This window comes from Diabrotica undecimpunctata, chromosome 8 (assembly GCF_040954645.1).
Source record: "Diabrotica undecimpunctata isolate CICGRU chromosome 8, icDiaUnde3, whole genome shotgun sequence".
Classification (NCBI taxonomy): Eukaryota; Metazoa; Arthropoda; class Insecta; order Coleoptera; family Chrysomelidae; genus Diabrotica; species Diabrotica undecimpunctata.
The window spans coordinates 19,776,056-19,798,762 of record NC_092810.1 but is presented as its reverse complement, the minus strand read 5'-3'; the positions used below and the strand labels follow the sequence as shown (position 1 = coordinate 19,798,762).

At 32.2% G+C, this 22,707-nt stretch overlaps 1 protein-coding gene across 1 annotated transcript in view; it reads left to right on the top strand.

Annotated features, from left to right (window-relative positions):
- The window catches only part of kl-3 (dynein heavy chain 8, axonemal kl-3), a 177,806-nt gene that overhangs the window by 59,430 nt on the left and 95,669 nt on the right, over positions 1–22,707 (top strand). The window contains exons 28-38 of the mRNA XM_072539810.1: positions 2,529–2,759; positions 4,222–4,427; positions 7,103–7,323; positions 7,531–7,679; positions 10,868–11,004; positions 11,062–11,308; positions 14,810–14,922; positions 14,976–15,202; positions 16,136–16,233; positions 16,347–16,465; positions 18,801–19,216. Of these exons, the coding sequence (XP_072395911.1) occupies positions 2,529–2,759; positions 4,222–4,427; positions 7,103–7,323; positions 7,531–7,679; positions 10,868–11,004; positions 11,062–11,308; positions 14,810–14,922; positions 14,976–15,202; positions 16,136–16,233; positions 16,347–16,465; positions 18,801–19,216 (2,164 nt within the window). The remainder of the gene's footprint in view (positions 1–2,528; positions 2,760–4,221; positions 4,428–7,102; positions 7,324–7,530; positions 7,680–10,867; positions 11,005–11,061; positions 11,309–14,809; positions 14,923–14,975; positions 15,203–16,135; positions 16,234–16,346; positions 16,466–18,800; positions 19,217–22,707) is intronic.

The following is a 22,707-nucleotide window of genomic DNA, read 5'->3' as shown; positions in this document are numbered from 1 at the left end:
TGACTTCTTTATGCAAAAAGTTTGTAATAACGTTTGTACATTTAGATCTAACAACATCCTTTTGACTATCATTAAGTGGTCTGATTATTGATTTAATATCAGAAAGTAAATTAGGAATTTATTATGGATTATATTATAAATTAGACCATATTATGGATTTTAATAACATTAAAATTTTATGTAGTGAAAGTAATAAATTTAAAAGGACTTTTTTGGAAATGGTTTGTATTAGCAAAAATGATAAGAGTTTAAACAAAAGATCTGAAATTCAAAATTTAAGCAAAATTTATAATTATATTCTTTCTTTATGATTTATATATAAAACTTGTAAAATGTCATATTTAATTCTCCATATATCTGTCACATTCTTTCAGACATCTGTCATGGGTGAATAAATCTTCTTCTTTTTGTTACTAAACAAAAAAGAATGTTTAAACGAAGTTTTACTTTTGGCAATATAATTGTCAAAAATAAAAATTTTATGTTGGCATTTATGACATTGAGGCTATTTGTAATTGGTTGCTATTTGAACTTATTTATAAATTCAATTATTCTTATATTAAAAAAATGTTTTCAAAATTATAAAAAATTTTTCAGAGAAACATTTATTGGATAAAAACATTTTTGTATTAAATATTTTGAACATGTAAGCAGTGATTTTTACTTACCAAACTAATTTTTATTTGGTAAGTTAACAAAAATTGTTTTTTCTTTTTAGTTCAACCTTGTAAGTATTTTGTCTTTTTTAGCTCTTGATAATAATTGTAAACACAATTGAAAGCTCGAGAATAAAAAAATAGTTAACCAATAGCCCTATTATTGACTCCAACCCATCCAAAACAGTTATATATTTATATATATATATATATATATATATATATATATATATATATATATATATATATATATATTGATACGATTGGGGTTTATAGAAAATAATTTATAAGTTATATACTACATAATATTAGATATAAAAAAGTATTTGAGTATTTTAAATAAGTTATATACTAGAGAATTTTATAAAAATATATTTATGTGAGGGCATTTTAAGAAATTAGCATATAATAATTGTAAAAAGTTGTATTTTAATGTTGTAAATAGATTTAAGTGAGCCATGTGACTAGGCAACCAACTATACATACTCCAAGTGTCATATTAAGAATTTTTACGAATATAAGTGGGGTTATAATAATATATTGTTTGAATTGTGTATTTTATTAAATTAGAGTGTTAGTTACTAATTTGAATGTTTATTCTGATCTGAAAAGCCTAAATGTCAACAAAATTATCAATGGAACATTAACGAATTCTCCAGAGTGCAGAGTGTGACCATTGTTTACGGTCGAACATTCTGGAATAATGATTATGGCGGTGGATCGAACAGATATTTTTTTCGAGAACATCTATATAGAAGTTAATAGAACAAATTGGAACATGATCTCTTACCAGATATAAATACCCGTGATTTGGATTCAAGATGGCAGTTTTTAGTCAGAAGTTAAGCAGTTTATTATGAAAGTTAGTAGATTAGTTAGTGAAGTCAATTGTTCACAGTTTTAGTAAGTCAGTCAAGCAGTTTAATAAGAAATATGAAAGTTAGTTGGAGATAGTCCAATTGTTTAATATAGTGAGTTAAATGAAGATTAAAAAAGTATGCCTATATTTAATGCACATTTATAATTATACACAAATAATTATTGAAGATTATAAAAGTATATTAGAAGAATATTGGATGGACATTGGAAGGAATTAAAATTATATTATGATTGGAGATTAGTATAAATCAACTTATAATAATTGGATATTGGTATATTGAAAAGAAGAATAAATATAAATGGTGTTTGCTGGTTTGCTTGGTGATTTATAAATGATGGTGAAGAAAACTATATCTTAAATTGGTAGAAGCTGATAATTGGAAAAAGTAATTTCACAAAAACAAGGATAACCGAAGTACGAAGACATTCAGTGGTGATTAGAATCTATATAGTGGAAAACAGTTCATTTAGGCATTCAGTGAAAGAAAGGTACAAAATTTTGTTAATATAATTTAGTTAGTGTCATAACAATTTCAATTTTGAAGATAGTTTGTTTAAATTTTACATTGTCTATAGAATTTAATTAGTTTTATAAGAATATCAATTTAAAGATAGTTTATTTTAAATTTATATTGGCTAGGTTAGATATATATGTGTGTTTCATAATAGTTATAATAAAGATAATTTAAAAAAGTACTTACAAGCTAATTCTTTGAGAACCGCGATAAAAACCCTATATATTATATTATTAAAAATACTCATTGCTCATCATTCAAACAAAAAACACATCATAACAATATATATATATATATATATATATATATATATATATATATATATATATATATATATATATATATATATATATATATATATATATATATATTAATTAAAGTATTAAATTTTTCATCTTGTTACTTATCATTGATTATTTATCGCTTTTACTTTCTAAGACCACTGTAAAATATAATAAATATATAATATATATTTCAGGTTGACTTTGACGAAAAAAAATCCGACGAAATAGTAGCCATGAACTCTGACCTGGGAGAAAAAATATTATTCGAAAAAACTGTAACATGCCAGGGAGGCGTCGAAATTTGGTTGAACCATCTTCTCAATGCCATCAGAGATACCGTCAAAAATGTCTGTGCTACACAGGCTCAGTGTTTTAATGATCCGGAGTATGATTTCATATCTGGATTCGTTCATTTTTGTGGACAGGTAACATAGATATCAATATATGTATATGTAAATGCTTTTCTAGATTTTAAAGATTTACGAGGAACATTAATTATATTTGGGTCATTGATTAGTAATCCCGGTTCAAGACCTTCCGGAAGACCACCTAAAAGATGAAGGGGTAGTTGGAAATCTACCTCCAAGGAAATTAACCAGAGGCAGCTTCAGAATTAAACAGATGGAAAGATCCCCATGAAGTAAAAGAAGAAAAAGAAGATTGTCTTCTTCTTATATATTTTTGTTGTGTTCGTATTATGTACTAAATCGAGGGGGCAATTTACATTGAGCCTAACAAGTCATAAGGTAGCGTATATAGTTAACACATACGATATCAACAACCTGGGAGAAGTGGTCGATGAGGACGACATCTCTGGTAGAGATGAGAATAATAGATTTATGTCTGATTAATAGCAACATAAAAATATTCGAAATGGGTCAAAAGTTATTACTCGTTGTGTACGTTCGATAAAATTCTCGAGAGTGCCTCAGTCTTAATTGGAGCTTTTTCAATACCTTGCTTAAATTTTGCCCAAAAGAAAGATTGCTATTTATTTCAATCCCCACGTACTTTACCGAGAATTTTGGGCCTTGAGTTGACTGCTATCAAATACTATGTCTTTTTACCTGTTTTACCTGAAAGAATCTGTCTTTTCGAGTGCCAACGTCAGGCTATTTTGCTGTAGTCAGTGATTTGTTTCCCACAGTGTTTTGTATAGTTTTACATGGTGATGCAGCCTTAGAACAAGGTGAGACAAAATGTTGAACATGACCTTACTGACCCCTATCTAGTAAAGTTAGTAAAAGTAGCTTTTGACTAGGTTTACTATATATGTGGAGACCTGCTTTCTTTATACCTACCGTTATAAGTACTCAATATTTTCTTTTTAGGGTAACTTCTCTGGCTTTTAGGGCCAAATCTATAACTTTCTCGACGGCTTAACTAATTGAGCTTCTTTTTCGGGATCCATTTTATGCCGTTTTATTTTTTGTTTGCCATTATTTTTACATGATCAGTGGCTACTTTATACCTATCATTTATACCAAATCGTTTATCTTTGATGAACCTTACCCGTTTTTATATAGTTCTATCGGGATAATCTCTGTAGAAATTAACTATTTTTAAATTTCTTTATTACAGGTTACTAAGATATAACCTGATATTCAAGATGATTACCTGATTTTTTTGAAGTTTTCTTGTTTTGTCCATTTGTTTAAATTTTTAGAAGCTTTTATCATCTCTTCTCTCTTACGTCAGCCTTTATTAAATTCGCAGTTTTTATTTAAAATTTGGATTTTGACCGAGTAAATAATTTACTTATCAACCAGCATAAAAACACAAACCCCTTTCAAACTGTTTTTAATGTTATAACTAACGTAAGAATACAATATTAAAGGATGGTTATTGGTACTATAATATTAGATATTAATTAATGTGTTTCTTCAGGCTGGGCTAGTTGGTATACAAATATTGTGGACAAAAGAATCTGAAGTCGCTATTAAGAAAGCAAGAGTAGATAGAATGGCCATGAAAATTACAAATAAAAGATTTCTCGATCTCTTAAATTCTCTCATCGACCTTACATCAAAAGATTTAACAAAAATGCAAAGAATAAGATTTGAAACCATGGTTACTATTCATGTTCATCAGCGGTTAGTATTTGTTTCATTGTTTATTACCATTTATAATTAATTATGCTCTATGAAAAATACAAAAAATATATTTTCACCTGACTACAATAAATGTATCCTATAAATTGTATGTACACGTTTATAATCCACATGCCTAATTTTTATAATTAATATGATTCTTAACAAAAAAAATTAATCTGAATATGTGTAATGCTTTATTTGTGGTGCACGTTTAAAATAACAGTAGAAAAATATATCAACAAAAACTTTTTATCCTTTTATTTAGAATTTGTTCCGATTCAAAGTAACGCGGCAACATTTTGTGGACCTCAAGCATTGTCCATCGTTTGTTGTGTAACACAATTTTTGGTGTCTCTCTTGAGGATTGAACGCACGACACCTGGTTTAAAATGTGTAACGATGCAAAGAACCACTCCCATCTCTCTCCTGAGTCTGAGCTACGCGGCCTCGTTCATTTTATGTACCTCAAAACATTGTCCATCGTTTGTTGTGTCCCACAATTTAGGCGCCCAACGTGGGGCTCCATTTATTAGAAACATCTGGTTTTATCTCAAGAAACCAGTACCTCCCCCAGACTCATTTACAAAGGAAAAAAATAATGTTTTACAACCCCGTGGAATGTAGGTTGGTGTTTCACCAGGGATACCATGTGCAATGATCCAAAAAAACAATTCCGTATCTCTTTCGACTTAGAGCAACGCATCCTTGTGTATTTTGTACCTTAAACATTGTCCATCGTTTGTCTTTCTTCCTTGTTTGTCTGCTTCTTCCTCTTTATAAGCAATTCTGATTGTTTGTTTGCGTATTAATACCTCTTTGGAAGGTTGTCATCCATCTCTCCATATTTTATCCGGTTGTCCGATATTTCTTCTGCCGATTGGTCTCTTATCTCTTGCTATTTTGACACTACAGGTCTCCCCCATTCTGCTTATGTGGATATTCCTTCCCTATTTTCTATTAAGTCCATTCGTTTATAGACTTTAAGTTACATTTTCTTCTAATGTCTTCACTTCTCTTTCGATCTCAGCGTATTTCCTGTAAATCTTCCCCTCTCCTCTCATTTCTGCCGTTTCCAGTAAACATTGTGTTGTTGCTGTCGGTTCTTGTTTCTGAGGCATATGTCATTATTGGTCTTACACTGGCTTTATAAATGCTTGACCTCATCTCACTGTAAATGTGTCTGTTTCACCATTGTGTCTATTTTCCATCGTTTGTCGTGTAACACAATTTTTTGCTTCCCGATGGGGAAACGAATCCTGGTCTCCCACGATATAGATGGGGATACTGACTCAAATGGTTCACAGTTTTTGTTATAAAGTAGTTGGCGCTTATTGTTTTACCCTAACACGTAATGTATAAAATGGCTGTTTGTTGTGAGCACTGGTTTCGTTATGTAGGAATCTGGGAATCAACAGTCCGCACCCACTTCTATAAGAATGTAAAGAAAATAACACTTGTATAGTTTAGGCCAATCATAGGATAAAGCACTCTTATATTATAATAGAATCTGGAGATATTGATAATAATTCGGCGCCCGAATTGTAAAAATGTTCTTCCAGGGTGCCATTTTCGAGCTACTTCCAGCTAGCCTTTGATTATCTGACACGATCTGATACGAGTTGTAATTTGCAAAAACACCATCTGATATTCTTCTTCTTCTCGTGCCACTCCTAGCGGAGATTGGAAATCATCATGGCCACTGCGACTTTGTTAGCAGCGCGCCTAAAAAGTTCAATCGAACTACACCCGAACCATTCACGTAGATTACGAAGCCACGATATTTTTCTTCTTCCCACACTTCTTTTGCCCTTAATTTTGCCCTGCATGATATTTCTTAAAAGTTCGTACTTTTCACCTCTCACAATGTGCCCCAAGTATTCCATCTTTCTAGTTTTTATCTCATTTAGAATTTCGCATCTTTTGTCTAAAGTTTGGAGTACTTGCGTGTTAGTGACGCGGTCCATCCATGATATTCTGAGAATGCGCCTATAGCACCACATCTCGAAAGCTTCGATGTTTTTTGTGGTCAACTGTTTTAGGGTCCAAGCCTCTACTCCATACAACAGGGTAGAAAAGACATAACACCGCAGCATTCGTATTCGTAACTTTATATTGATATCACGATTGCAAAAGAGTTTGCGCATTCTATTAAAGACTGATCTAGCGATTTGTATTCTACATCTAATCTCTTTTGTTTGATCAGTATCGTCTGTGATCCAAGCACCTAGATATTTATAACAGGACACACGCTCAATCGTTGTATTGTCTATTACAAGATTATGATATTAGCAACAACGAATCAATCAAATGACAAAATTAAAGCAAATTAAAATTTATTTAAGAGAACGGTAGCTGAATTATCTTTAGGTAAAGGTTCGAAAATATTGTCGGTGCAAAATTTTTTATGGGTAGAGCTACCGAAGTCCCACCCGCGGGCCAGTTTGGGCTTACCGTCCAGTATTATTTTAAAATAACAATAGGTATATTTGGATTAATTGTTCAAAAATAGCAACATACACAACAACTTTTGTTGACGTAATTATTTCTTGATAGACACTCTTATTCAGTAATATCCCTAATGACGTATTCCTAATGGCACATATTTATTTTAATTTTATCATTTTATTTTGTATTTAAATCGTTTAAAGGTTATTACTAACTCACCTTATTTTTAGAGATATTTTCGACAACATTTATAAGTTAAAAGTAAAATCTTTATTGGATTTTGAATGGCAAGCCCAGACGAGATTCTACTATAATGAAGAGACGGATGATATCACTGTAAAAATTACAGATGTCATCTTTCTATACCAAAATGAATATTTAGGAATAACAGAGAGGCTGGCGATCACTCCTCTAACTGACAGATGTTACATAACTTTGGCTCAAGCTATTTGTAAGTTTCCATCTTTATATAACTTAAATAGAGACCATTTAAATCCTTGTTTCTTTTTTTTTTCTCTCATTTTTTAATCTTATCTTTATCCCATTTTATATTTTAAAATATTTTCTTCCTTTTTCTATTCTACGCATATCTCTCCTTGGTTAAATCCCTCATGTTGTCATCAAACAATATATATAAATTTTGTAATAATTTTAATAGGGATTAATATGGGTGGAGCACCAGCTGGTCCTGCTGGAACAGGCAAGACAGAAACAGTCAAGGATATGGGAAGAACTCTGGGAAAATTTGTAGTTGTATTCAACTGCTCTGACCAGATGGATTTTAGGGGACTTGGAAGAATTTTCAAGGTAAACTAACTAAAGGATTTATTTTTCATTTTTCAGCCTTACCATGAAGAAATTTTCCTATTAATACTAGTAATTGAATAATATTAAAGAATAACAACACTAACCAAATATCAAAAATGTCCTTCAGATTTTAAGACCACTAAAGTTTATGTGTGTACTGACTGATGAAAGAGTCTCGTAATTCATCATGTGACGACTAATAATCTCTGTAACTGGGCATTTTCGTTATACCCAATAAAAATTTACTCCAAGAAATGTTTTGACTTCGTCTTCTGTGGTAGGAGTAAATCCATTTCCTCCTCCGTGTTTTTGAACGTAATATAGATTGGTTTGGAATACAATTAGGTGAATTAGATCCTCAGGAAATAGTTCCAAAAACACATATGTGGGCTTCTCTACAGAATTTGGGATTTTTAGGCCTATAGTTTCAATAAATTTATTTGTTTGTGTTATATAACTCTCATTTTGGGTCCAAAATATAGAGTTATCTCGTTGTGCTAACCGTTTTCGGTCATGGAATGTGAGCTTAATGAACCTTAACTTTCATTACGCAAAAAATTCTGAAGTGAGAAATTTATAGTTAAAGTGGCAGTTAACAATAAACTGTTGTTGAGTAAAATTGTACAACTAACCACTACATACCTAACTTATCATTACTGGGAAAAAAGAAGCAGCTTTTAGTTGTGGAAAGTTATCTCAACGTTTCTCGTTACATTGACGACATACACCAAATGGAACAAACCTCATCTCGAAAATTAAACTATGAAGATTATTTATCTCCATTTAACTGCCATTTAAGTAATATTCTTGCCACAGATTTTCTTACTAAAATAGATCACCTTCAGTATGTACAACATCATCGGGAAAGTTATCAAAAATTATATACAGATGGCTCAAAAATGGACGGCAAAGTTGGATATGCTATATTCTACCCCCAAAAAAGTATAAAGACAAACAACAGATTACTTGACAAAATGAAAACTTTCACAGCTGAACTCGTAGCAGTCCAAGAAGCCTACAAAATATGTATGAATCAAAAAGAACTAAACTATGTTATATTTACAGACTGCCAAAGCATTGTACATAAACTGAAATATAATTTACATTATTTTGAAAAAAATTATATCATCAGTGACATCATAGCACTGAATAGTGAAGCTTTGAAATCGGGCAAAAATATCATATTGTGCTGGATAAAAGCACATATTGGTATAAAAAACAACGAAATAGTAGATGATCTGGCTTAAAAAGCAACAATGAAAGAATCCACTCTGCAAACCTATCAACTTCCTACGGGTGATTTAATATCTGTAATCAGATCTCTTAAACACACAAAATGGCAGGGACACTACAACAATTCAGACAAAGGCAAATTTTATAAAAGAATCCAACCCACAATTTCCGTCAAGACATGGTTTAAACAAGTTTCCAACAGAGGCTTCATCAAAACTATTGGTAGAATAAGAAGCAATCATTGTATGACTCCAGTATACAAAAGAAAAATAGGACTGACAAATAATAATGAATGTATATGTGTGGAGCTAGCTGATCTACAACATATGCTGTTAGAATGTCCTTTACATTTTATTGAAATATCAAATTTTTTTACCAAGCTAGTTCAAGTTAATGTTCAATTACCTTCTAATCTAACACATCTTATGGAGTCAAAGAATCTAGATGTATATAAAATTTTACATGGTCACATTAATTGCTTAAAATTAAAGCTCTGACAAAAAAACAATAAAAAAATAAAGAATAAAAAAAAAAAAAATGCAGAACAAAATAAAAAAAGTTACTAAGAAGATCTAAACCTCCGAGGTGTCGAATCGGGTTTATGTCTTAGCGTAGTAATAAAAAATATAAATAAAACAAAATAAAAAAAAAGTAAAAAAAAGTAAAAAAAATAAAAAAAATAAAAAAAAGATACAAAAAGTAAAACAGCAATAACAGAGTAAACTAGTAAGTAAGTTTCTAACATTCCATGTCTTAACTGTCAATACAATAGTTTTAAATTTAAATACTAACAATATATTGTGTAAAGAGAGAACTCGAAACAAATTGACTGGCCAGTTGGTTGTCAAAACCAGTGCCAATAAAACTCACACACACGCGCGCGCGCTAGCGGTACATCGTCTTCAATATCCTATTTGGATTCTTGATTATTCGGAGTATTGATTGTTTGATCTTGATTGTTAATTTGGTCTTCCAGGACATCCTTATTATTTGGTCGCCGAAATTCATCAACGTCCAATTCATCTCCCAAGACGCTTTCAATATCAGAGACAATTGACTCCTGGTCACTTGGAATTTCATCCAATAAGGCGTCAACTACGTTGTGGGACCTTTTCCAAATGCCTAAAGCTCCACTTTTGATTTTGCATATTGACAGAATTCATATAGGAAGTACCCTGTGGTCGTGCCAGAATACCACAGAAAAGATAGTGATCTACAAAAAAAATTAAAATGTATTCGTGCAAATAACAGTACTTATATAATAATAACAATAATAGAATAAACAAGAAAACAATTAAAATATGTCACTCTGTCAACACCAAACGTCCGCTTCAAGTGTATGCTTGACTAATTATATTATCCAGTCAATGTTATTCAATCAGATCGGTTCCAAACGGGTTAGACACTTGAATGTAATATCGGCAACCAATTTTACACACTGGTATGACTGTAAAACCACTGGGAAGTTTAAAAGAAATGTTTGTAAAGGTGGTCGTCTTAGCATACAGATAGTCGTCAAAGGGTTCATGAATATACTCCTGAAAAAGCACGATTTATCACTAATTGATCTTCTTCACATTGCGCCGTCTCCTTTCGAAGGTTGGCGATCCAAATGGCAATTGTAGTTTTGGAAACTGCTGCGCGAAAGATCTCTGTGGATAAGCGGTCGAACCATCTCCTCAGGTCTTTCAGCCACGAGTTCTGGCGTCTTCCTACTGATCTTTTGCCCTGTACTTTTCCTTCCAGTATAACTTGAAGTAATTCATATTTTTCGCCTCTCAGCACATGACCCAAGTATTGCATTTTCCTTTTTTTAATATTCTTAGTAATTCTACCAAGTTCTAAGTAATTCTAGTAACACTAATTGATAGCTACTTCTAATATGTCAAATAAACCAATTCAATTATATTTATATAAATTCGTGAAGGATTTCTAACCCATCGAAATTGTTTTAGGGGCTTGCTCAATCAGGAACCTGGGGATGCTTCGACGAATTCAATAGAATCGAGCTACCAGTATTATCCGTAGCCGCTCAACAGATCTACATAGTTTTAGAAGCAAGAAGAGCACGCAAGCCATCGTTTATCTTTATGTAAGATTTTATTTAAAAAATAATTCTAGCACATTTTATTCATTTTGTATATTTTAGGGATGGAGACAACGTTAGTATGAATATAGAGTTTGGTATATTCCTCACGATGAATCCTGGATACGCAGGAAGACAAGAGTTGCCAGAAAATCTAAAAATTATGTTCCGAAGTGTTGCTATGATGGTTCCTGATAGACAGATCATCATCAGAGTTAAACTAGCTTCTTGCGGTTTTAAAGAAAATGTTCATTTGTCCAAGAAGTTCTTTACATTATACCAGTTATGCGAAGAACAACTTTCTAAACAGGTGAATAATTTAATAGTATGGTTAACAATTTACGGAAAACCATATAAGATTTTTTTTTCATGATTTGTTTTACAGTCTAGGCCAATTTGAAATATTACTGATTACTTATATTAAATTCAAAATCTTTTCAGCCCGGTAAGATGCGTTTTTGCATCTGATTAATGCCAAGGAAGACTAATGTCATTTACCTACGTTAAGGCTATTAAAGAACGAGAATTTTATTTTATCTAAGGACAAAAAGATCTTCTAAGAAACTATAGCCACGGACTAAACTATTTTATCTATTATTATTATCATCATTCAGTCATTTAAGTCGGCACTGGTAATAAGTCTACAAGTTTCTGTATATTTAGCAGTTTCTATTCCGTTTGCAAATATTCCCTTAAGATTATCTGTCTATCTCCTAAGTAGTTGTCCTTGATTTTTCTCGTTCGTTATTGGTATCCATTCTACAATTTTTTCTGCCCACCTGGGATTTTTTTTTTACCAAGTGACTATCACATTTCCATTTCATTAATTATTTTCAGGAGAAATTACTTACAATTTTAGTTAAAAACTAGCGAACCAACTCGACATCGAGTTTTTTAAATGAAATTTTTATTTTGCGAGAAAAATATACAATATATACAATGACCGGAAGTAAAAATATTTTTATCAATAACTCAAAAACTATAAATGATAATTTCGTGAACTTACATTTTTGAACTCTACGTTGAATTATCTATTGATTTGACTAATAAAAACGAAACCGGAAGTCGACCTCAAAACCGGAATGCAATTTTTAGTTCATCAAATGTCGACATGGATATCATTTAGCAGTTAATTTTGCATGCTGATCACGAATCCGGTGTCAGATTTGCTCTATCTTGACGTTTTATGCGCGTTTCGGGTCACTTCCGGTGTCGAATCGCAACCGGAAGTACATATTTAGATTCGTCTCGATGAGACCTTTCGATCCATATATACATTGTGGGGTCTAAAACTTAAAGTAAATTTTAACTTTCGGTCATCTCAAAATCGGAAGTGAATTTTTGTACCAAAAGTATATCTTGACAATCTCATACGTAATACTAATAATATTCCGAAAAAATATTTTAATTATCTAATATGGTTTTTGAGTAAAGTGGTGGACAAGAAAAGGGCTTAGCGTTTTAGTACATAAGATACGTTTATTATGATGTTTCGATTTTCACTTTGGAAAAATCAATATTTTCAAACAAAATCGCGGTTTACTCTAATTAAAGATAATAGATAATATTAAAATGCCACAAAAAAAACAGCTCCCAAACAGTATCTCCATTTTAGCTTTGCTAATCTAACCAAACTAAAGCTAGAGAATTAATATAAAATTTTAAAATTTCTGGCTCATATGGAACTAAAACCAACTAGAAATACTGCTCTCCACAAAGTGAACGATGCCACGCATGTAATGAGTTCCTATCATCTCTCGTCGCGACAAATACAGCAAGCGTAATCCTTATCCTCCTGACCTTTCGTCATATGACCGTTAGTGAAACCAATGCCCCAACGATTCCGTCTCCAAATGAGGATTGCACACTAGTTACAGCGTGGGGCTCCATCCTCTCCATTGTATATCTGATGTTATACGAATAGCTGTCTGTTATCCCTGTAAGGGCGAATGATAAGTAGCTTACTCCTCCACCACTTATTTCTAAATTTGACACATACTACAAACTTATGTCCAGCTGGTGACTAGACATTTTGACCTTGCAATCCTCTGCACAGAATTTATGTGAAATGCGAGTAGAGTGAGAGTGAAAGAAGAGCGTTGACCACAACATCTAGTATCCTGCTTGCGTTTGTGTGATTACGACAACTGAATCGAAAGTTCACTGCCTCTTATTTCTTCTCTATAAGTCGCCTCTTATGACAGGCAGAGACCAGGTACCTAGCAGTACTCTAGCACAAGTGGGGTTTAGATTGACATTTTTTCAAAAAAAAAAAGATATAATATGGTACTTTTTCACTTTTTTCCAAACTTTAAAGTGCTTATAATTAAGACAAGTTGCTGTTACGACTTACATATTAAAAGTCAGCACATTTACTCACTAGATTGAAATATAAACGCCGTGTATTTATATTCATCGGTTTTAAACCTACAGCTTACAAAGCCGGTACAATCAATAATGTTATTTACAATAACATTTGTCACTTATTTGTTGATTGATTGTGTTACCAATATCATTTTTCGGCATTGGCCTAATTTCAATTCAAACGCATGTAAAACCATTAAATGGAAAAAGTTTTTTAAGATTTTGGTTCTCTTACTTTACACAGCAGACTCTGTGAGGTAGCTGAGCTATGTAGGTATTTCAAGTACAACTGTTTTTGTAAGGAGCCTTGTAACTAGCTAACTACATTACTAGAGTTGAAATTCTTTCGATTCCAAGCCTTACTTCAAAGGACTTTTGATGAATGGATCTCCATAGGTTGGGTTCTTCACAGTGACCGTTGAATGATGAGGATTCTTGTTTTGAGCAAATACAGCTCCAGAGAAATAAAAACACTTGTGAATTTAACGGTTTATAATTAAAACTTTTGGAGTAGAAAGGCCCAAGGCGGCCGTACGTTACTATACAATCTTAAATACACTTTCTTTTATAAAATTTGATCAAATGACTATTCTACACTAAGAAAAGTCTAAAGATTTATAGATAACTTTAAGTATAAGCGTATAGGATAGGGAACTTTTTAGTAAAAAAGTAATTTTAGTAATTTTAAGTAATTAAGTAGTTTAGTAAAGTAAAAAAGTAAGAAGACTGCATACTTGGGCACATATTACGAGGAGAAAGATATACTTTTCAGCAACTGATACTTGAAGGGAAGATAGAGGGTAGGAGAGGTCTAGGACGTAAAAAAATGTCATGACTGCGCAATATTCGACAATGGACAGGAATCCACAGCTATGAAATACTTCGCAATGCTGCTAAAAACAGAATTATTTAATCCTGACTATTTAACATCTCACCTGACAAGATGATGTACGGTGGACGCCTACGCAGAAATGCACGGCACCTTAAGAAGAAGAAGAGGTATAAGTAATTACATTTTTAATATTTTATATTTTAAGACTAATGTTCGTTTCTGGAATATCTTTAATTAAAGCATGTATTAAAGCATTTATGACACAAATGTTTTAAAAAAGCGCCGGATTGGACTTTACAAACTTTAGGAACATTTACGAACTATTGATTACATTTCAAAACATCAGAAATGTTTTAATTTCTAATTTAACTGGGCCACCACCGTGCTTCGGAGTTCACGTAAAGCCATCGGTCCAAAGCTACGTAAGTAGGTGTTAAAAAGTAAGCACTAAAAACTTCAACTAGAAGTTTATAGATACACAATAAGGTATTTGGCTACAGTATGGCCGGTTATAACAGCAAGCACCAAACAGCTTCCGAAAAAAAAACCTCAGATCATTTTGAATATTTCCTAGTTACTAATATACCGCAAAATAATACTATTTTTTAATTACAGGTGCATTATGATTTTGGTCTCAGAAATATTTTATCAGTATTAAGAACCCTTGGTGCACAAAAGCGAGCAAATCCAAATGAAACTGAAGAAGTTGTAGTAATGAGAGTTTTAAGGTAACCGTCAGTCATAATTTTGATAATATAATTACCGTTTTATATTTTTGTAGAGATATGAACTTAAGCAAACTAATTGACGAAGATGAACCTCTATTCCTTTCCCTGATAGAAGATATGTTCCCGGGTATTAAATTGACTACAAAGGCTTGGAAGGATCTGCAAAAAGCTATCACGCATATATGCCAAGAGCTTGGTTTTGTAAATTATCCTTCCTGGAATCTTAAGGTGGTGCAATTATATGAAACTTCTTTGGTACGACATGGGCTAATGGTTATGGGTAAGAATTATTAACTAACACGTGGTTTTTACAACACAACAATTATCTGACACAAAGTATATACTACTTATAATTATACATTCGTATAAAACAAATATACAGACATCTTGAAAAAATAAAAAGAAATTGTACTTTGAGAAGAAATGGGAATTAAAGTAAATCACTAGATATTCTATTTCTTGAACATTTTTAAAATTTGTTTTATCTTTTATGAATGGGATGATGTTAACATACCTTGGTCCTAGTAGATAGATAAAATAGCCTTAGTTTTGCAGAATGTAATTTCTTTTATATAATTTCGATGGTTTCCTAGGCCATCAATGACATCCATATCAGAGACGTAGGTACTAAAAAACATTCTACTCAACCATAGACTATTATGAGAGCCACATTGCTTTGGCTTAACTTTTCTTTATACCGGTGCGTCCCTCACATTTGTTTGTCGTCCTTGAAGACTGCTACTTTTCCCCACTTTAAGCTATGCTGTCAAATATACTTTTAATCTGTTTAAGCTGTAATCTCCGGCTGCCTCTCTTCCTGTTCATTTTTTTTTTGATGCTATGTTAATTTAATTTTGTAGCTTTACCTACCGGTCTTACCTATAGTTCTCTTTCAATCAAGCTTCGTTCGTCCACACATCTATCGCACTTAACTAGAGTGTGTTACTCAGTATCCGATAGTTCGCAGCACGTATAGTTTTCTTCCGAAAAATTTGTTCCATTTCTTCCATTTGTCATCAGAGTTTAACATCAATAACTCAACATACTGTGACTAAGGAATATAGCTTACTTTAATCCCTACTCCGTCCAATATTCTAAACATCTTCATCAACAAATCCAGCGTACATTTTTAATAATACTTTCTTACATTCCCGGTATTTCAAGATTTACTAAATAATAATAAATCGTTTCTAATTTATTAACTTTTTTATAGGTCCCACAGGTGCTGGAAAAACTAAATGCATGTTAACACTAATGAAGTCTATGACAGAAATGGGTATGCCTCACAGAGAACTTCGAATGAATCCTAAAGTAAGTTCAAATATTTCATTTTTAAGTGAAATATAAAGTAACCATACTACAAATCCCACAATTGTTTGGATAACTATTTAATTTCTCTTCAAATTTTCCATAATGTCTTCCAGGCAATCACAGCTCCCCAAATGTTTGGAAGATTGGATGTTGCCACCAACGACTGGACGGATGGAATCTTCTCAACTTTATGGAGAAGAACTCTGAAATTTAAGAAAACAGACTATTGTTGGTAAAGTAATGATTGACGTATTTTTTTACTCGAAATTTTAGCTTAAACAAATATGTTAAGAACAACAAGAGCCAAACGAAAAAGCTTAAATATGGTGCCTGCCCAAAAACTTACATAGGTCATACTGTTAGAACTTTTAACAAACGTGTGGCCTAACACAAAAGGGTTTTCAATTAGTGTTGCCCAAAATCGGTCTTGGTCTTGCAGTCTTGGTCTTGTTCTTGCGTTTTTGCAAGACCAAGACCAAGACCAAGACCGCCTAATTTTAGCAAGACCAAGACCAAGACTGACCGTGCAAGATTTAAGCAAGAACAAGACTAAGCCTGCGAGACTCTTGCGTCTTGCAGTTAGGACTAAGTGTGGTTTTAGCGAGTATAGTAGTTCCGGTATATGCTTAAAGACTCTATGAGATGCAAAAAAATATGTAATAAAATTTGAAAAACTGGACTTATGCGAATTACAAAGAATACCATAAACATGTCATACCGAATTAAAATATTCATTAAAAAAACACATTTGACACGTGCTCAGAAGTCATAATTACAATGTAAAAATAAAATATTTTGTAAATTTTCCAGCAGACTTCTTCGCTCTGAAATTAATTGTCTATATTTTGAGAATAGCCGCTCTCCAATCATAAAAATAATCTTCTTGCATTGCGACGCCGACAGTAATATGGTATCGATATTTTTTAAAATTATGTCACCCTAGCTAATAAAAAATATAATTGTTACGGACATCCACTTAATAATTCAATTTTTTTCCCATTATAATTTAGTCAGAAGTAATCTAAATAAACAAATCTTATCGGCCTAAGGCTATAAATTGTTTCTGCTGAGTGTGCGATGAGATCATTCGGTTAAAGAAAATTTGCTGAAGGAGTCAAAAGTAACGAGACAAATTAATAACAGATAATGTCGCCTACCATGTAAACAAAATACCGAAGTAACGATATAATATAATGCTCGGTTTGTTATTAGATACTTAGGGTATTGGATAGTAACGAACATAAATTATAGTAGTATAGTAGTTACTTTTTCGACATCACTTAACTTCATTCCTAATTGAGCTTTCCTTTGAGTCTAATGTTATAATTGTTTTTCATCTAATCCTTGTTGTTCCCGGAGGGACAAGTAATTTGACATGAGGGAAAATGATTCAAATAGTTCTAGTCGGAGTAATGAGCGTTGGAGTTATAGATCTAAAAGCCCTAAAAGCAAATTTGATGAGATTGTCGAAATAATTTATGCATCCCAAATTGCTTTGTGTAAATTGTGCCTGCATAGGAAGGAAGCATCTAATACCTTTTCACAAAAAGGAATTACAAATATTTCTTCCTGAAAAACCAAAATTAGGTGGAGATATTACAAGCTTTTTAATAACCGCTAGAAAAAGTGGAGATGTAAAAAATATACTTATTACCTTATTACCAATTACATATATTATCTACGTACTACTTTAGTTGGGTAAATTAATGTATTTATTAAGTAGGTATCTCCTTAATTTAAAACAACTTCTTTTGGTTATCATTGCTTTTTTACCTATTCTTTATTTTTCCTTTATTCTTTATTTTTTATTTAACTATAAGTTTTGTTGACGGCAGCTCGGAAAAGAGATGCAGAGGATCTGTTAAACCAATCTCTCAGGTTTCTAAGCCATGACGTTCTTCTTCGACCTTTATTATGGCTATGTTAATTCAAGCTTAAAATGTACTTACTCTGTTACGTTGTTCTAAGATCTAAAGTAACGTTTAATAAATAGCAATAGGCTAATGGATAACTGCAAGACTTGCAAGACTCTTGCTGCAAGACCAAGACCAAGACCGGAAGTGCAATACCAAGACCAAGACCAAGACCAGGTGCATTGCCGCAAGACCAAGACCAAGACTGTCTAAGTCTCGTCTTGTTCTTGCATTTGGGCAACACTATTTTCAATAATAGAAAAATAGATTCGAGATACGCCCTTTACCTCCTAAATCATAATCATTCTTTTAATGACCAATTTAGAATTGTTCATCTTCAAAATAAACGCCTTAAGCTATCTTTATTTGAATATATGAAAATTATAAAATTAAAAAACATAGTTATAATTCTTAATTACCAACTTGAGATAAACAGCTCTCTCCTCCTCAACTTATTCAGATAAAGACTATAAAGTGTAGAAGTCTATAAAAAATACATTACTTGATAAAGGCACTTTGCCGATAAATTATAATACATTTTGTGAAAGTGTAGAAAAAAAAAAGTTTTAGTGTTTTATTTTTAGATTCTTAGATTTATGCAAATATTTATATTTAATAAAATGAATAATAACGTACTTTTTAACCCATGATTAGGTTAATTTTGGATGGTCCTGTAGATGCAGTATGGATAGAAAACCTAAACTCCGTTTTAGACGATAACAAAACTCTAACTTTAGCCAATGGTGACAGAATAGTGATGGCAAACAACTGCAAGTTGGTATTCGAACCAGATAATGTAGACAATGCAAGCCCAGCCACTGTATCTCGAATGGGTATGGTGTTCATGAGTTCTTCGGTTCTTCCTTGGTCACCGATCTTAGAGGCTTGGTTGAAAACTAGACAGCCGCAAGAAGCTGATTCTATTAGAAATCATTTTAACAGATGTTATGACGACCTTCATACTTTCGTTCAGACTAGATTAAAAGCTAAGATGTTTGTAAGAGAAGCTCTGTACGTAAGACAGTGTTACGATGTTTTGCAAGGGGTATTAGATATCTTTGAAGAACCAAGTAAGTTTTATTTAATATATCTAACAACAATAAGCGCAGTCTAGTATCTAACCGTTTAGGCCTGTGCAGTACCTATCCGGCCTGTTTTGTTTGTCTCAAATAAAAGTTTTGATGAGTCCATAGGCCAGAAGCTAGTAATTGGAAAATTATTTTTACAACGTAAAAACAATTTTTTTTCCAATGTATGAAAAATGAGTCGATAGTTACAATCTTAAGTAGTTTTAATTATTGTTTAATGATGGTAAATTTTTGCTAAACTTTTGCTTTAAGGCTAACAATATTTTCCTCATCATCAGGCCCCAGTAAGTTACTCTTACTTTGGAAGTCACATACATAAAAACAAAAACACAATTTATTAAAAATTTAACAGTCTTATGTCCTATGTTATGTTGTCATTTTTGGGAGGTTGGATTTTTGGACAATGGGCAAATGCTTTTCTACATTTTGTAAGTATTTTGTCTGCCACAACTAACTAGCTGCTCGACTAGTGGCAAAATAAATTGGAGAAGAGGAATTTTTATGGTGTGTTTCTTTATAAAATATCTACGAATTCGTCACCAATGTCAGAAGTAGTTTAAAAATAGCTTCTTTTACCATATATTAGATTTTCTGTCTATATTGTACAGCCCACACAGCTGATCTACAAGATCGACTCTGCCCATATTTTAATTGTAAAATAAAACTGACTGTGAAAAAGAAACATTAGTTTTTGAACCATCCTTAATTTTTCTTTCGAGTAAACCAATTTACGCAACTGTGCTATCATCAAGTCCTCGTAGACACTTCGTCTCAGGACCTCAGCACTGGTAACTTTAACATCCTAATATATAAGACTAAATAATGTAGACTAAATTGTAACATATAACTTTTAACGGGTTTTTACCCAGATATTTAGTGGCTCAAAACATGAACATCTAGCCACTGATGATGGAATGTGGATCCCGAAAACGTTTTGTCTTCATGACATAGCCCGTTTGGGTTTTTTAATTTATATACAGTGGAACCTCGATTATCCGTCTCTCTATTAACCGTCAGCTCTGTTAACCGTCAGCGTTCATACATAAGTTATATTGTCTATATAACCAGCAGTCTATATACCGTCTGAAGCCGGTATGCGAAGTGAACTGCGAAGTGACGATGGAAATATCACGTGCTCTTTTGTTCCTGCGAATACAACATCATTGATACAGCCAATGGATCAATTGGTCATTAAAACATTCAAAAAAAGATACAGAAAAAAATTTATTCAAAACCTAGTTATAGAAGAGGAATATTCTTTGTCAGAATACTGGAAAGCATACAATTTAAAACATGCAGTCGACAATGCTGTGGATGCTTGGGCTGATGTTTCGAGAGTAATGCTGAAAAGAGCGTGGAATAAATTATAGCCTGAATCAACTCAAGATGAAAATGCTCCCGTGACAGCCGAGCGTGATGCGGTAACAAATGAAGTTATGGTTGGATCAACTGTTTTGTTTTAGTTGCTTAAAGATGACATAAACGAATGGTTAATTTGTGATGAGGACGCAAACAGCTATAGATTGCTGACAGAGGATGAAATCGTTGAAATGGCAATAGAGGCGGACGAAACATAGAATCTGACACAGACTTTGACGGTGGCGATGTTGATGATGTTATTGCAACTCACAAAGATTTGCGTAAAGAAGCTAGAAAAGCTGTATCGCACATACAAGAATTCATCGAGTGGTACTCTCGGCAAGAAGAAGCATATAAGGTAGATTTGTTGATTTTACGTCGATTAAGAAATCCATCCATTGCAAAATGTGAAGTAACAATAAAACAAAGATTTCGGAATATTTTAAATCAAATTGAGTCCACTGTACTAACATAAATCCCACTTATAATGTCAAATAAAATATACAAATAAAATGTGAGAGTTATACTATGATTTTTTTTAATGTTCTGTTAACCGTCTTTTCGATTATCCGTCATACCCTCGGTCCGGTGCCCTGACGGATAATCGAGGTTCCACTGTACCTTTTATAAAGGATTTTAACAAAAATTTCATCATGAGCATATGCATATACAACTGAAAGATTAGTGATAATAAAAGCAATAAAATATTTGTCAAATTAAAATCATCCAAAGTTTATAATTATAATCACAGCAAAAGTTATTTAAGTAAAATTAAAATAAAATTAACGAACTTTAGCAGCAAGGTAAAACGGTTTGCAAAAGCTTAAAAAATAATGGAAAGAAAAGTATATTTATGAAAACATAAATAAAAGAATCCATTACAGAGCAATCAAAAACCATATTACGGATAAACCTTGGTTTTCTATAATGGTGTCGACAAAGGATATGACAAGAACTACATAATATTATGCAGAATGAGATTTAACCACTATATTACAGAATCATACACTTTTAAAATTAATCTAGCTGATAGTCCACAATGTATTTGTAGGCAGATGTGTAACCTACAACATAAATTTTAAACTGTCTCTTATATATAATAATGTTATTATGTTTTTAAATTCACTGTATTCGTTGACTGATTTTTAGCCTCCCATTAGTATAAACAAATCAATGAGTGTTATGTAGATTATTGTATAAAGATGTTTTAGATATTAAACTTAAATTATATTTGTAAATATGAAGTAATTATTCCTTTGTAATTATTTACGCGTATATAAAGGAACTTGGAAAATTCCGGGGTCAAATGGAACTAATCAAATAGACCACATCTTAATACAAGAGAGGTTTGCGAATTTAATAACAAATGTGAAAACGTGCAGAGGGGCTGACGTAGACTCAGATCATTTTTTGGTTAGAATTAATATCAGAGAAGCAATAATTAAAAAATATAAACGGAAAAAGAAAGTGAAAGAGAAAAGAAAATTTGAGGTAGAGCAGGACTATCAAAAGGATATACAAGAAACCTACGCCAAACAAAATAGTACTACTGTGAGTAACATACAACAAAAGTTCTTGAAAATGACAAACACTATAAAGGAAGCTACGTCCAAGAACATACCAAGAACAAAAAGATTTAGAAAAAACCACTGGTCCAATGACGAATGCAGAACAGAGTTAAAAAAAAGATCAGATTTGAGAATAAAAAGTTTACGTTCGCAAAAACAAGACGACCTAGAAAGGTATGCCGTACAACGAAAAAAAGTAAAGAGAATCCTAAGGGAGCGGAAACGAAAGTATATGGATAATAAAATTAAGCGCATTGAAGAAAATTACAAGAAAAATAAAATCAAAGTTTTTATAAGGAAGTAAAATACATAAAAACTGGGTACCAGTCAAGAACGATGCATGTAAAAGATAAGCAAGGAAACCTGATAGTGGATGAAGACCAAATATGTGAAAGGTGGAAAGAATACTTCGAAGAGATACTAAATGACGAAGTGACTACTGAAGAAAATTGTTATGTTCCTAGACCTCAAATAGTAATAGAAGAAATACCAAAGCCCACAAGAGAAGAAATTGAAGAAATAATAAAAGATATGAAAAACCAAAAA